This window comes from Oncorhynchus kisutch, unplaced genomic scaffold (assembly GCF_002021735.2).
Source record: "Oncorhynchus kisutch isolate 150728-3 unplaced genomic scaffold, Okis_V2 Okis09a-Okis19a_hom, whole genome shotgun sequence".
Lineage (NCBI taxonomy): Eukaryota > Metazoa > Chordata > Actinopteri > Salmoniformes > Salmonidae > Oncorhynchus > Oncorhynchus kisutch.
Window position 1 is genome coordinate 7,382,590 of NW_022261985.1, and position 14,973 is coordinate 7,397,562.

At 45.9% G+C, this 14,973-nt stretch overlaps 1 protein-coding gene across 1 annotated transcript in view; it reads right to left on the reverse strand.

Annotated features, from left to right (window-relative positions):
- LOC116360578 (voltage-dependent calcium channel subunit alpha-2/delta-4-like) overlaps nt 1–14,973 on the reverse strand; it is a gene marked incomplete at its 3' end in the record, with an annotated part of 54,596 nt that overhangs the window by 26,309 nt on the left and 13,314 nt on the right. The window contains exons 7-12 of the mRNA XM_031815420.1: nt 14,659–14,748; nt 13,069–13,182; nt 11,748–11,826; nt 5,622–5,755; nt 4,797–4,814; nt 280–357 (exon numbers count right to left, since the gene is read on the reverse strand). Coding sequence (XP_031671280.1) covers nt 280–357; nt 4,797–4,814; nt 5,622–5,755; nt 11,748–11,826; nt 13,069–13,182; nt 14,659–14,748 — 513 coding nt within the window. The remainder of the gene's footprint in view (nt 1–279; nt 358–4,796; nt 4,815–5,621; nt 5,756–11,747; nt 11,827–13,068; nt 13,183–14,658; nt 14,749–14,973) is intronic.

Sequence of the window (14,973 nt, forward strand, 5' to 3'; positions counted from 1 at the left end):
GAGCCCTATTCCCTATATAGTGCACTACTTTAGACCAGAGCCCTATTTCCTATATAGTGCACTACTTTAGACCAGAGCCCTATTTACTATATAGTGCACTACTTTAGACCAGAGCCCTATTCCCTATATAGTGCACTACTTCAGACCAGAGCCCTATTCCCTATATAGTGCACTACTTTAGACCAGAGCCCTATTCCCTATATAGTAGACAACTTTAGACCAGAGCCCTATTCCCTATATAGTGGACTACTTTGGGACTCAGCCCAGACCCCCACTCACCGTCTCCTTCTTCTTGCTGAACACAGGCATGGCCACAGAGGTCATGAGGAGCAGGCTCTGAGCCTGGGTGTTGAACAGCTGGGAAGGAATGGGAACACAGTTAGTGTCTGATACTATAACCACATCTACTGTCAGGTACAGAGGAAGACTAGTGTCTGATACTATACACACATCTACTGTCAGGTACAGAGGAAGACTAGTGTCTGATACTATACACACATCTACTGTCAGGTACAGAGGAAGACTAGTGTCTGATACTATAACCACATCTACTGTCAGGTACAGAGGAAGACTAGTGTCTGATACTATACACACATCTACTGTCAGGTACAGAGGATGACTAGTTAGTGTCTGATACAATACACACATCTACTGTCAGGTACAGAGGAAGACTAGTTAGTGTCTGATACTATACACACATCTACTGTCAGGTACAGAGGAAGACTAGTTAGTGTCTGATACAATACACACATCTACTGTCAGGTACAGAGGAAGACTAGTTAGTGTCTGATACTATACACACATCTACTGTCAGGTACAGAGGAAGACTAGTTAGTGTCTGATACAATACACACATCTACTGTCAGTTACAGAGGAAGACTAGTTAGTGTCTGATACTATAACCACATCTACTGTCAGGTACAGAGGAAGACTAGTGTCTGATACTATACACACATCTACTGTCAGGTACAGAGGAAGACTAGTGTCTGATACTATATACACATCTACTGTCAGGTACAGAGGAAGACTAGTGTCTGATACTATAACCACATCTACTGTCAGGTACAGAGGAAGACTAGTGTCTGATACTATACACACATCTACTGTCAGGTACAGAGGAAGACTAGTGTCTGATACTATACACACATCTACTGTCAGGTACAGAGGAAGACTAGTGTCTGATACTATAACCACATCTACTGTCAGGTACAGAGGAAGACTAGTGTCTGATACTATACACACATCTACTGTCAGGTACAGAGGATGACTAGTTAGTGTCTGATACAATACACACATCTACTGTCAGGTACAGAGGAAGACTAGTTAGTGTCTGATACTATACACACATCTACTGTCAGGTACAGAGGAAGACTAGTTAGTGTCTGATACAATACACACATCTACTGTCAGGTACAGAGGAAGACTAGTTAGTGTCTGATACTATACACACATCTACTGTCAGGTACAGAGGAAGACTAGTTAGTGTCTGATACAATACACACATCTACTGTCAGTTACAGAGGAAGACTAGTTAGTGTCTGATACTATACACACATCTACTGTCAGGTACAGAGGAAGACTAGTTAGTGTCTGATACTATACACACATCTACTGTCAGGTACAGAGGAAGACTAGAGTCTGATACAATACACATCTACTGTCAGGTACAGAGGAAGACTAGTTAGTGTCTGATACTATACACACATCTACTGTCAGGTACAGAGGAAGACTAGTTAGTGTCTGATACTATACACACATCTACTGTCAGGTACAGAGGAAGACTAGTTAGTGTCTGATACTATACACACATCTACTGTCAAGTACAGAGGAAGACTAGTTAGTGTCTGATACTATACACACATCTACTGTCAGGTACAGAGGAAGACTAGTTAGTGTCTGATACTATACACACATCTACTGTCAGGTACAGAGGAAGACTAGTTAGTGTCTGATACTATACACACATCTACTGTCAGGTACAGAGCAAGACTAGTGTCTGATACTATACACACATCTACTGTCAGGTACAGAGGAAGACTAGTGTCTGATACAATACACACATCTACTGTCAGGTACAGAGGAAGACTAGTTAGTGTCTGATACTATACACACATCTACTGTCAGGTACAGAGGAAGACTAGTTAGTGTCTGATACTATACACACATCTACTGTCAGGTACAGAGGAAGACTAGTTAGTGTCTGATACAATACACACATCTACTGTCAGTTACAGAGGAAGACTAGTTAGTGTCTGATACTATACACACATCTACTGTCAGGTACAGAGGAAGACTAGTTAGTGTCTGATACTATACACACATCTACTGTCAGGTACAGAGGAAGACTAGTGTCTGATACAATACACATCTACTGTCAGGTACAGAGGAAGACTAGTTAGTGTCTGATACTATACACACATCTACTGTCAGGTACAGAGGAAGACTAGTGTCTGATACTATACACACATCTACTGTCAGGTACAGAGGAAGACTAGTTAGTGTCTGATACTATACACACATCTACTGTCAAGTACAGAGGAAGACTAGTTAGTGTCTGATACTATACACACATCTACTGTCAGGTACAGAGGAAGACTAGTTAGTGTCTGATACTATACACACATCTACTGTCAGGTACAGAGGAAGACTAGTTAGTGTCTGATACTATACACACATCTACTGTCAGGTACAGAGCAAGACTAGTGTCTGATACTATACACACATCTACTGTCAGGTACAGAGGAAGACTAGTGTCTGATACAATACACACATCTACTGTCAGGTACAGAGGAAGACTAGTTAGTGTCTGATACTATACACACATCTACTGTCAGGTACAGAGGAAGACTAGTTAGTGTCTGATACTATACACACATCTACTGTCAGGTACAGAGGAAGACTAGTTAGTGTCTGATACAATACACACATCTACTGTCAGTTACAGAGGAAGACTAGTTAGTGTCTGATACTATACACACATCTACTGTCAGGTACAGAGGAAGACTAGTTAGTGTCTGATACTATACACACATCTACTGTCAGGTACAGAGGAAGACTAGTGTCTGATACAATACACATCTACTGTCAGGTACAGAGGAAGACTAGTTAGTGTCTGATACTATACACACATCTACTGTCAGGTACAGAGGAAGACTAGTTAGTGTCTGATACTATACACACATCTACTGTCAGGTACAGAGGAAGACTAGTTAGTGTCTGATACTATACACACATCTACTGTCAAGTACAGAGGAAGACTAGTTAGTGTCTGATACTATACACACATCTACTGTCAGGTACAGAGGAAGACTAGTTAGTGTCTGATACTATACACACATCTACTGTCAGGTACAGAGGAAGACTAGTTAGTGTCTGATACTATACACACATCTACTGTCAGGTACAGAGCAAGACTAGTGTCTGATACTATACACACATCTACTGTCAGGTACAGAGGAAGACTAGTGTCTGATACAATACACACATCTACTGTCAGGTACAGAGGAAGACTAGTTAGTGTCTGATACGAAACAATACACACATCTACTGTCAGGTACAGAGGAAGACTAGTGTCTGATACTATACACACATCTACTGTCAGGTACAGAGGAAGACTAGTGTCTGATACTATACACACATCTACTGTCAGTTACAGAGGAAGACTAGTGTCTGATACAATACACACATCTACTGTCAGGTACAGAGGAAGACTAGTGTCTGATACAATACACACATCTACTGTCAGGTACAGAGGAAGACTAGTGTCTGACACTATACACACATCTACTGTCAGGTACAGAGGAAGACTAGTGTCTGATACTATAACCACATCTACTGTTGGTACAGAGGAAGACTAGTGTCTGATACTATAAACACATCTACTGTCAGGTACAGAGGAAGACTAGTGTCTGATACTATAAACACATCTACTGTCAGGTACAGAGGAAGACTAGTGTCTGATACGAAACAATACACACATCTACTGTCAGGTACAGAGGAAGACTAGTTAGTGTCTGATACGAAACAATACACACATCTACTGTCAGGTACAGAGGAAGACTAGTTAGTGTCTGACACTATAAACACATCTACTGTCAGGTACAGAGGAAGACTAGTTAGTGTCTGACACTATAAACACATCTACTGTCAGGTACAGAGGAAGACTAGTTAGTGTCTGACACTATAAACACATCTATCCAATCCAAGTTTATTCATATGCACAGGATACAGTGTAGAGTACACAGGATACAGTGTAGACTACACAGGATACAGTGTAGAGTACACAGGATACAGTGTAGAGTAGACAGGATACAGTGTAGACTACACAGGATACAGTGTAGACTACACAGGATACAGTGTAGACTACACAGGATACAGTGTAGACTACACAGGATACAGTGTAGAGTACACATGATACAGTGTAGACTACACAGGATACAGTGTAGAGTAGACAGGATACAGTGTAGACTACACAGGATACAGTGTAGAGTAGACAGGATACAGTGTAGACTACACAGGATACAGTGTAGAGTAGACAGGATACAGTGTAGACTACACAGGATACAGTGTAGACTACACAGGATACAGTGTAGAGTAGACAGGATACAGTGTAGACTACACAGTACAATGAAATGGAGAGCTCCAACATGATCTAGTTCAATAATACAACTGTATACTGGACCGAACTAGCAGCTATTTTCTAACAGCTACATGTGAAAAGCCAAGGAGCTAGTGAACGCTTTCTATCAAACGTTTACTAAAGATCTCTAAAGGGTTAGACAGAGCCCAGACTTTACCTCTGCTGTGTTGGGCAGCTGGCGGAGTGAGTGAGGGAGGGAGTGAGGGAGTGAGTGAGTGAGTGAGTGAGTGAGACAGAGAGAAAGAGACAGAGCGAAAGAGAGAGAGAGAGAGAGAGACAGAGAGAGAGAGAGAGAGAGACAGAGAGAGAGAGAGAGAGAGACAGAGAGAGAGAGAGAGAGAGAGAGAGAGAGAGAGAGAGAGAAAGAAAGAGAAAGAGAACAAGACACAGATGAGAAGGAGAGAACAGACAAACAACAGAATAGAAGACATGGAAATGGAGACATAAGATAAAACAATATACAGATGAAGACAAACAGAGAAACAGATCAGAATGAGATACACAGAGAGAGACAAAGAGAGAGACAAAGAGAGAGACAAAGAGAGAGACAAAGAGAGAGACAAAGAGAGAGACAAAGAGAGAGACAGAATGCGAGACAGTGAGAGGGTCAGAATGAGATACAGAGAGAGACAAAGAGAGAGACCGGGAGAGAGACAGAATGCGAGACAGTGAGAGGGTCAGAATGAGATACAGAGAGAGACAAAGAGAGAGACCGGGAGAGAGACAGAATGCGAGACAGTGAGAGGGTCAGAATGAGATACAGAGAGAGACAAAGAGAGAGACCGGGAGAGAGACAGAATGCGAGACAGTGAGAGGGTCAGAATGAGATACAGAGAGAGACAAAGAGAGAGACCGGGAGAGAGACAGAATGCGAGACAGTGAGAGGGCCAGAAAGAGAGAGAGAGAAGCAGAGACAGACAGACAAAAAGAGAAAGAGAGACAGACAAAGAGAGAGAGAGGAGAGAGAGACAGTGAATCTCACCGCACTGTCCATGTAAGCCTCTGTCCAGATGATGTCATGATCATGGTTGATGACCATTGGTCGACTCAGAACGTGAAGGTACTCCATGACATTCTCCTGAACATCGGCCAACGTGGAGACGTGTGTGTAGTAACCTGTATGGGACAAGGTATACAGGGTATATGACAACACACACACACACACACACACACACACACACACACACACACACACACACACACACACACACACACACAGAGCTGCATTAGCAGATGGGCTTTGAGGTATAATTGACAGTGATAAGTGGGTGTTTGTGTTGAGCTCAGTCCACATGTTAAGATGATTATTAGTGGGGTGCATTATCCTCACCGTCCACAGGAGGGCAGCACAGCTATTAGCACAGCTAATCCTGACCATTTATTCTCTCTCTTTTTCCAGCCCAAAGTATGCAAACACAGCCGTAATCTCTCTCTCTACCGCACACACAGGATTAATGATCTATCACTGTGTTATTGGTGGAGTATTCAGACTGAGGGTAGATTCTCAGCAGTCACATAATGAAAAGGATTCAGACAGTGTTGTGTTGTTGTACAGGGTAGGCTGGTGTTCAGGCTTACAGGGGATAAACCAGTTATAACAACACTCCATTAAGCCCTCCTGTCCCAGTCATTGGGATTGAAGAGTGCTCCTAGACCTTAGTGCTGCTTTTGATACCATCGATCACCACATTCTTTTGGAGAGATTGGAAACCCAAATTGGTCTACACGGACATGTTCTGGCCTGGTTTAGATCTTATCTGTCGGAAAGATATCAGTTTGTCTCTGTGAATGGTTTGTCCTCTGACAAATCAACTGTAAATTTCGGTGTTCCTCAAGGTTCCGTTTTAGGACCACTATTGTTTTCACTATATATTTTACCTCTTGGGGATGTTATTCGAAAACATAATGTAAACTTTCACTGCTATGCGGATGACACACAGCTGTACATTTCAATGAAACATGGTGAAGCCCCAAAATTGCCCTCGCTAGAAGCATGTGTTTCAGACATAAGGAAGTGGATGGCTGCAAACTTTCTACTATTAAACTCGGACAAAACAGAGATGCTTGTTCTAGGTCCCAAGAAACAAAGAGATCTTCTGTTGAATCTGACAATTAATCTTAATGGTTGTACAGTCGTCTCAAATAAAACTGTGAAGGACCTCGGCGTTACTCTGGACCCTGATCTCTCTTTTGAAGAACATATCAAGACCATTTCGAGGACAGCTTTTTTCCATCTACGTAACATTGCAAAAATCAGAAACTTTCTGTCCAAAAATGATGCAGAAAAATTAATCCATGCTTTTGTCACTTCTAGGTTAGACTACTGCAATGCTCTATTTTCCGGCTACCCGGATAAAGCACTAAATAAACTTCAGTTAGTGCTAAATACGGCTGCTAGAATCCTGACTAGAACCCAAAAATTTGATCATATTACTCCAGTGCTAGCCTCTCTACACTGGCATCCTGTCAAAGCAAGGGCTGATTTCAAGGTTTTACTGCTAACCTACAAAGCATTACATGGGCTTGCTCCTACCTATCGCTCTGATTTGGTCCTGCCGTACATACCTACACGTACGCTACGGTCACAAGACGCAGGCCTCCTAATTGTCCCTAGAATTTCTAAGCAAACAGCTGGAGGCAGGGCTTTCTCCTATAGAGCTCCATTTTTATGGAACGGTCTGCCTACCCATGTCAGAGACGCAAACTCGGTCTCAACCTTTAAGTCTTTACTGAAGACTCATCTCTTCAGTGGGTCATATGATTGAGTGTAGTCTGGCCCAGGAGTGGGAAGGTGAACGGAAAGGCTCTGGAGCAACGAACCGCCCTTGCTGTCTCTGCTTGGCCGGTTCCCCTCTTTCCACTGGGATTCTCTGCCTCTAACCCTATTACAGGGGCTGAGTCACTGGCTTGCTGGGGCTCTCTCATGCCGTCCCTGGAGGGGGTGCGTCACCTGAGTGGGTTGATTCACTGTTGTGGTCATCCTGTCTGGGTTGGCGCCCCCCCCCTTGGGTTGTGCCGTGGCGGAGATCTTTGTGGGCTATACTCAGCCTTGTCTCAGGATGGTAAGTTGGTGGTTGAAGATATCCCTCTAGTGGTGTGGGGGCTGTGCTTTGGCAAAGTGGGTGGGGTTATATCCTTCCTGTTTGGCCCTGTCCGGGGGTGTCCTCGGATGGGGCCACAGTGTCTCCTGACCCCTCCTGTCTCAGCCTCCAGTATTTATGCTGCAGTAGTTTATGTGTCGGGGGGCTGGGGTCAGTTTGTTATATCTGGAGTACTTCTCCTGTCCTATTCGGTGTCCTGTGTGAATCTAAGTGTGCGTTCTCTAATTCTCTCCTTCTTTCTCTCTCTCGGAGGACCTGAGCCCTAGGACCATGCCCCAGGACTACCTGACATGATGACTCCTTGCTGTCCCCAGTCCACCTGGCCATGCTGCTGTTCCAGTTTCAACTGACCTGAGCCCTAGGACCATGCCCCAGGACTACCTGACATGATGACTCCTTGCTGTCCCCAGTCCACCTGGCCATGCTGCTGCTCCAGTTTCAACTTCCACCTGACTGTGCTGCTGCTCCAGTTTCAACTGTTCTGCCTTATTATTATTCGACCATGCTGGTCATTTATGAACATTTGAACATCTTGGCCATGTTCTGTTATAATCTCCACCCGGCACAGCCAGAAGAGGACTGGCCACCCCACATAGCCTGGTTCCTCTCTAGGTTTCTTCCTAGGTATTGGCCTTTCTAGGGAGTTTTTCCTAGCCACCGTGCTTCTACACCTGCATTGCTTGCTGTTTGGGGTTTTAGGCTGGGTTTCTGTACAGCACTTTGAGATATCAGCTGATGTACGAAGGGCTATATAAATAAATTTGATTTGATTTGATTTGATTTGAAGAGTGAAGGACTGTGTTACTATGTCTCACTACATACAGTGATTATACAGATGGGAGGACTGTGTTACTATGTCTCACTACATACAGATGGGAGGACTGTGTTACTATGTCTCACTACATACAGATGGGAGGACTGTGTTACTATGTCTCACTACATACAGATGGGAGGACTGTGTTACTATGTCTCACTACATACAGATGGGAGGACTATGTTACTATGTCTCACTACATACAGTGATTATACAGATGGGAGGACTGTGTTACTATGTCTCACTACATACAGATGGGAGGACTGTGTTACTATGTCTCATTACATACAGTGATTATACAGATGGGAGGACTGTGTTACTATGTGCGGCAGCGTAGCCTAGTGGTTAGAGCGTTGGACTAGTAACCGGAAGGTTGTGAGTTCAAATCCCCGAGCTGACAAGGTACAAAATCTGTCGTTCTGCCCCTGAACAGGCAGTTAACCCACTGTTCCCAGGCCGTCATTGAAAATAAGAATGTGTTCTTAACTGACTTGCCTGGTTAAATAAAGGTTAAAAAAATAAAAAATGAAATGTCTCACTACATACAGATGGGAGGACTGTGTTACTATGTCTCACTACATACAGTGATTATACAGATGGGAGGACTGTGTTACTATGTCTCACTACATACAGATGGGAGGACTGTGTTACTATCTCACTACATACAGATGGGGGGACTGTGTTACTATGGATGTCGATTAAGACTGATTACTGTCTATTCATATAGAGCACATTTGACTGGGTCGGGATGAGGGGTCATATTTGACTGGGTCAGGATGAGGGGTCATATTTGACTGGGTCAGGATGAGGGGTTATATTTGACTGGGTCAGGATGAGGGGTCATATTTGACTGGGTCAGGATGAGGGGTCATATTTGACTGGGTCAGGATGAGGGGTCATATTTGACTGGGTCAGGATGAGGGGTCATATTTGACTGGGTCAGGATGAGGGGTCATATTTTACTGGGTCAGGATGAGGGGTCATATTTGACTGGGTCAGGATGAGGGGTCATATTTGACTGGGTCAGGATGAGGGGTCACAGAAGATGCAGCGCTGCAAACAGACCTGCAGAACAGGGTTACTGCTATACAGTGGGTTGTAGAACAGGGTTACTGCTATACAGTGGGTTGTAGGGGTGTAGAACAGGGTTACTGCTATACAGTGGGTTGTAGGGGTGTAGAACAGGGTTACTGCTATACAGTGGGTTGTAGGGGTGTAGAACAGGGTTACTGCTATACAGTGGGTTGTAGAACAGGGTTACTGCTATACAGTGGGTTGTAGAACAGGGTTACTGCTATACAGTGGGGTGTAGAACAGGGTTACTGCTATACAGTGGGGTGTAGAACAGGGTTACTGCTATACAGTGGGTTGTAGAACAGGGTTACTGCTATACAGTGGGTTGTAGAACAGGGTTACTGCTATACAGTGGGTTGTAGAACAGGGTTACTGCTATACAGTGGGTTGTAGAACAGGGTTACTGCTATACAGTGGGTTGTAGAACAGGGTTACTGCTATACAGTGGGTTGTAGAACAGGGTTACTGCTATACAGTGGGTTGTAGAACAGGGTTACTGCTATACAGTGGGTTGTAGAACAGGGTTACTGCTATACAGTGGGGTGTAGAACAGGGTTACTGCTATACAGTGGGTTGTAGGGGTGTAGAACAGGGTTACTGCTATACAGTGGGGTGTAGAACAGGGTTACTGCTATACAGTGGGGTGTAGAACAGGGTTACTGCTATACAGTGGGTTGTAGAACAGGGTTACTGCTATACAGTGGGTTGTAGAACAGGGTTACTGCTATACAGTGGGGTGTAGAACAGGGTTACTGCTATACAGTGGGGTGTAGAACAGGGTTACTGCTATACAGTGGGTTGTAGGGGTGTAGAACAGGGTTACTGCTATACAGTGGGTTGTAGAACAGGGTTACTGCTATACAGTGGGTTGTAGAACAGGGTTACTGCTATACAGTGGGTTGTAGAACAGGGTTACTGCTATACAGTGGGTTGTAGAACAGGGTTACTGCTATACAGTGGGGTGTAGAACAGGGTTACTGCTATACAGTGGGTTGTAGAACAGGGTTACTGCTATACAGTGGGTTGTAGGGTTGTAGAACAGGGTTACTGCTATACAGTGGGTTGTAGGGGTGTAGAACAGGGTTACTGCTATACAGTGGGTTGTAGGGTTGTAGAACAGGGTTACTGCTATACAGTGGGTTGTAGGGGTGTAGAACAGGGTTACTGCTATACAGTGGGTTGTAGGGGTGTAGAACAGGGTTACTGCTATACAGTGGGTTGTAAGGGTGTAGAACAGGGTTACTGCTTTACAGTGGGTTGTAGAACAGGGTTACTGCTATACCGTGGGTTGTAGAACAGGGTTACTGCTATACAGTGGGTTGTAGAACAGGGTTACTGCTATACAGTGGGTTGTAGAACAGGGTTACTGCTATACAGTGGGTTGTAGAACAGGGTTACTGCTATACAGTGGGTTGTAGAACAGGGTTACTGCTATACAGTGGGTTGTTGAACAGGGTTACTGCTATACAGTGGGTTGTAGAACAGGGTTACTGCTATACCGTGGGTTGTAGAACAGGGTTACTGCTATACAGTGGGTTGTTGAACAGGGTTACTGCTATACAGTGGGTTGTAGAACAGGGTTACTGCTATACAGTGGGGTGTAGAACAGGGTTACTGCTATACAGTGGGTTGTAGGGGTGTAGAACAGGGTTACTGCTATACAGTGGGTTGTAGAACAGGGTTACTGCTATACAGTGGGTTGTAGAACAGGTTACTGCTATACAGTGGGTTGTAGGGTTGTAGAACAGGGTTACTGCTATACAGTGGGGTGTAGAACAGGGTTACTGCTATACAGTGGGTTGTAGGGGTGTAGAACAGGGTTACTGCTATACAGTGGGGTGTAGAACAGGGTTACTGCTATACAGTGGGTTGTAGGGGTGTAGAACAGGGTTACTGCTATACAGTGGGGTGTAGAACAGGGTTACTGCTATACAGTGGGTTGTAGAACAGGGTTACTGCTATACAGTGGGTTGTAGAACAGGGTTACTGCTATACAGTGGGTTGTAGAACAGGGTTACTGCTATACAGTGGGTTGTAGAACAGGGTTACTGCTATACAGTGGGTTGTAGAACAGGGTTACTGCTATACAGTGGGTTGTAGGGGAGCATTAGAGAATTACCTTTATTGTTGCAGGCAATCCACTTCACAGTGTCAGCGAAGGTCACCTCTCGACCAATAAGGTAAGTAAAAACACGCACCTGAAAAAGACAAATTGTTTTCAGCACCTAGTGTCACCTAGTCATACCTCCCATGTCTTAGTGTCACCTAGTCATACCTCCCTTGTGTTAGTGTCACCTATTCATACCTCCCATGTGTTAGTGTCACCTAGTCATACCTCCCATGTCTTAGTGTCACCTAGTCAGACCTCCCTTGTCTTAGTGTCCCCTTGTCATACCTCCCTTGTCATACCTCCCTTGTCTTAGTGTCACCTAGTCATATGTCCCTTGTCATCCCTCCCTTGTCTTAGTGTCACCTAGTCATACCTCCCTTGTCTTAGTGTCACCTTGTCATCCCTCCCTTCTCTTAGTGTCACCTAGTCATACCTCGCTTGTCATCCCTCCCTTGTCTTAGTGTCACCTTGTCATACCTCCCTTCTCTTAGTGTCACCTAGTCATACCTCCCTTGTCAAACCTCCCTTGTCTTAGTGTCACCTAGTCATACCTCCCTTATTTTAGTGTCACCTTGTCATTCCTCCCTTGTCTTAGTGTCACCTAGTCATACCTCCCTTGTCTTAGTGTCACCTAGTTATACCACCCTTGTCTTAGTGTCACCTAGTCATACCTCCCTTGTCTTAGTGTCACCTAGTCATACCTCCCTTGTCTTAGTGTCACCTAGTCATACCTCCCTTGTCTTAGTGTCACCTAGTCATACCTCGCTTGTCATCCCTCCCTTGTCTTAGTGTCACCTAGTCATACCTCCCTTGTCTTAGTGTCACCTTGTCATCCCTCCCTTCTCTTAGTGTCACCTAGTCATACCTCGCTTGTCATCCCTCCCTTGTCTTAGTGTCACCTTGTCATACCTCCCTTCTCTTAGTGTCACCTAGTCATACCTCCCTTGTCAAACCTCCCTTGTCTTAGTGTCACCTAGTCATACCTCCCTTATTTTAGTGTCACCTTGTCATTCCTCCCTTGTCTTAGTGTCACCTAGTCATACCTCCCTTGTCTTAGTGTCACCTAGTTATACCACCCTTGTCTTAGTGTCACCTAGTCATACCTCCCTTGTCTTAGTGTCACCTAGTCATACCTCCCTTGTCTTAGTGTCACCTAGTCATACCTCCCTTGTCTTAGTGTCACCTAGTCATACCTCGCTTGTCATCCCTCCCTTGTCTTAGTGTCACCTAGTCATACCTCCCTTATTTTAGTGTCACCTTGTCATTCCTCCCTTGTCTCATAATCCCTCCAAAAGAGAAAATGTGTGTGTGTGTGTGTAACGCTGGTTACCCTGCGTTCTGGCCAGTTGAACTCCTGAAACACTTCCTCATAATCCTCCATGGCTCCGTCAGTGATCAGCATGATGGCCTGGTTACACAGACTGCCCTGACCCAACGATGCAGCCTAGAGGACACACAGACACACACAGAGACACACAGAGACACACAGAGACACACACAGACACACATTGTGATGACCCTCCCACTCTGTCTGCCATATTCTTTCTCTTTGCTCTCGTTTTCCTTATTAGGATGTCGGTGGGCGGAGCCGGGAGGGTCGTCAGCGACATGGGACACACCTGGGCCCGGTGTGTCCCAGGGTAAATACACCTCTTCCCCATTCATGGAGGAGACTCTCTCCATGCAGACACACCTGGACCGGGTCTGTCCCGGGATAAATACACCTCTTCCCCATTCATGGAGGAGACTCTCTCCATTCAGACACACCTGGGCCCGGGTCTGTCCCGGGATAAATACACCTCTTCCCCATTCATTGAGGAGACTCTCTCCATGCAGACACACCTGGGCCCGGGTCTGTCCCGGGATAAATACACCTCTTCCCCATTCATGGAGGAGACTCTCTCCATGCAGACACACCTGGACCGGGTCTGTCCCGGGATAAATACACCTCTTCCCCATTCATTGAGGAGACTCTCTCCATGCAGACACACCTGGGCCCGGGTCTGTCCCGGGATAAATACACCTCTTCCCCATTCATGGAGGAGACTCTCTCCATGCAGACACACCTGGGCCCGGGTCTGTCCTGGGATAAATACACCTCTTCCCCATTCATGGAGGAGACTCTCTCCATGCAGACACACCTGGACCGGGTCTGTCCCGGGATAAATACACCTCTTCCCCATTCATGGAGGAGACTCTCTCCATTCAGACACACCTGGGCCCGGGTCTGTCCCGGGATAAATACACCTCTTCCCCATTCATTGAGGAGACTCTCTCCATGCAGACACACCTGGGCCCGGGTCTGTCCCGGGATAAATACACCTCTTCCCCATTCATGGAGGAGACTCTCTCCATGCAGACACACCTGGACCGGGTCTGTCCCGGGATAAATACACCTCTTCCCATTCATTGAGGAGACTCTCTCCATGCAGACACACCTGGGCCCGGGTCTGTCCCGGGATAAATACACCTCTTCCCCATTCATGGAGGAGACTCTCTCCATGCAGACACACCTGGGCCCGGGTCTGTCCCGGGATAAATACACCTCTTCCCCATTCATGGAGGAGACTCTCTCCATGCAGACACACCTGGGCCCGGGTCTGTCCTGGGATAAATACACCTCTTCCCCATTCATGGAGGAGACTCTCTCCATGCAGACACATTGTTAGATTTGTGGCATTTTTGTGGCCGTTTGTTTGCTTTCGCACCTTCCAGCACCCCTCATTATCACATTTATGCACGTAAACATTCCCTTACACTACTGATTACACACACACACACGTGCGCCATGCACACACACACGCGCCATGCACACACACACACGCGCCATGCACACACACACACACGCCATGCACACACACACACGCGCCATGCACACACACACGCGCCATGCACACACACACGCGCCATGCACACACACCTCATTGAGGATTTTGAAGGATTCCTTCATGGCCTTCTTGACTTTCCCCTCTCCTTTTACCTGGAGCTCCTCAACCAGCAACTTGAAGTGCTGCAGAGAGAGAGAGAGAGAGGGGGGGGGGGGGAGAGATGGGGGAAGAGAGAGAGAGAGAGATGGGGGGAGAGAGAGAGAGAGAGATGGGGGGAGAGAGAGAGAGAGATAGGGAGAGAGAAGAGATGGGGGAGAGAGAGAGGATGGGGAGAGAGAGAGGGGGAAGAGAGAGGGGGGAGAGAGAGAGGGGGGGGAAGAGAGAGGGGGGGGAGAGAGAGGGGGGGG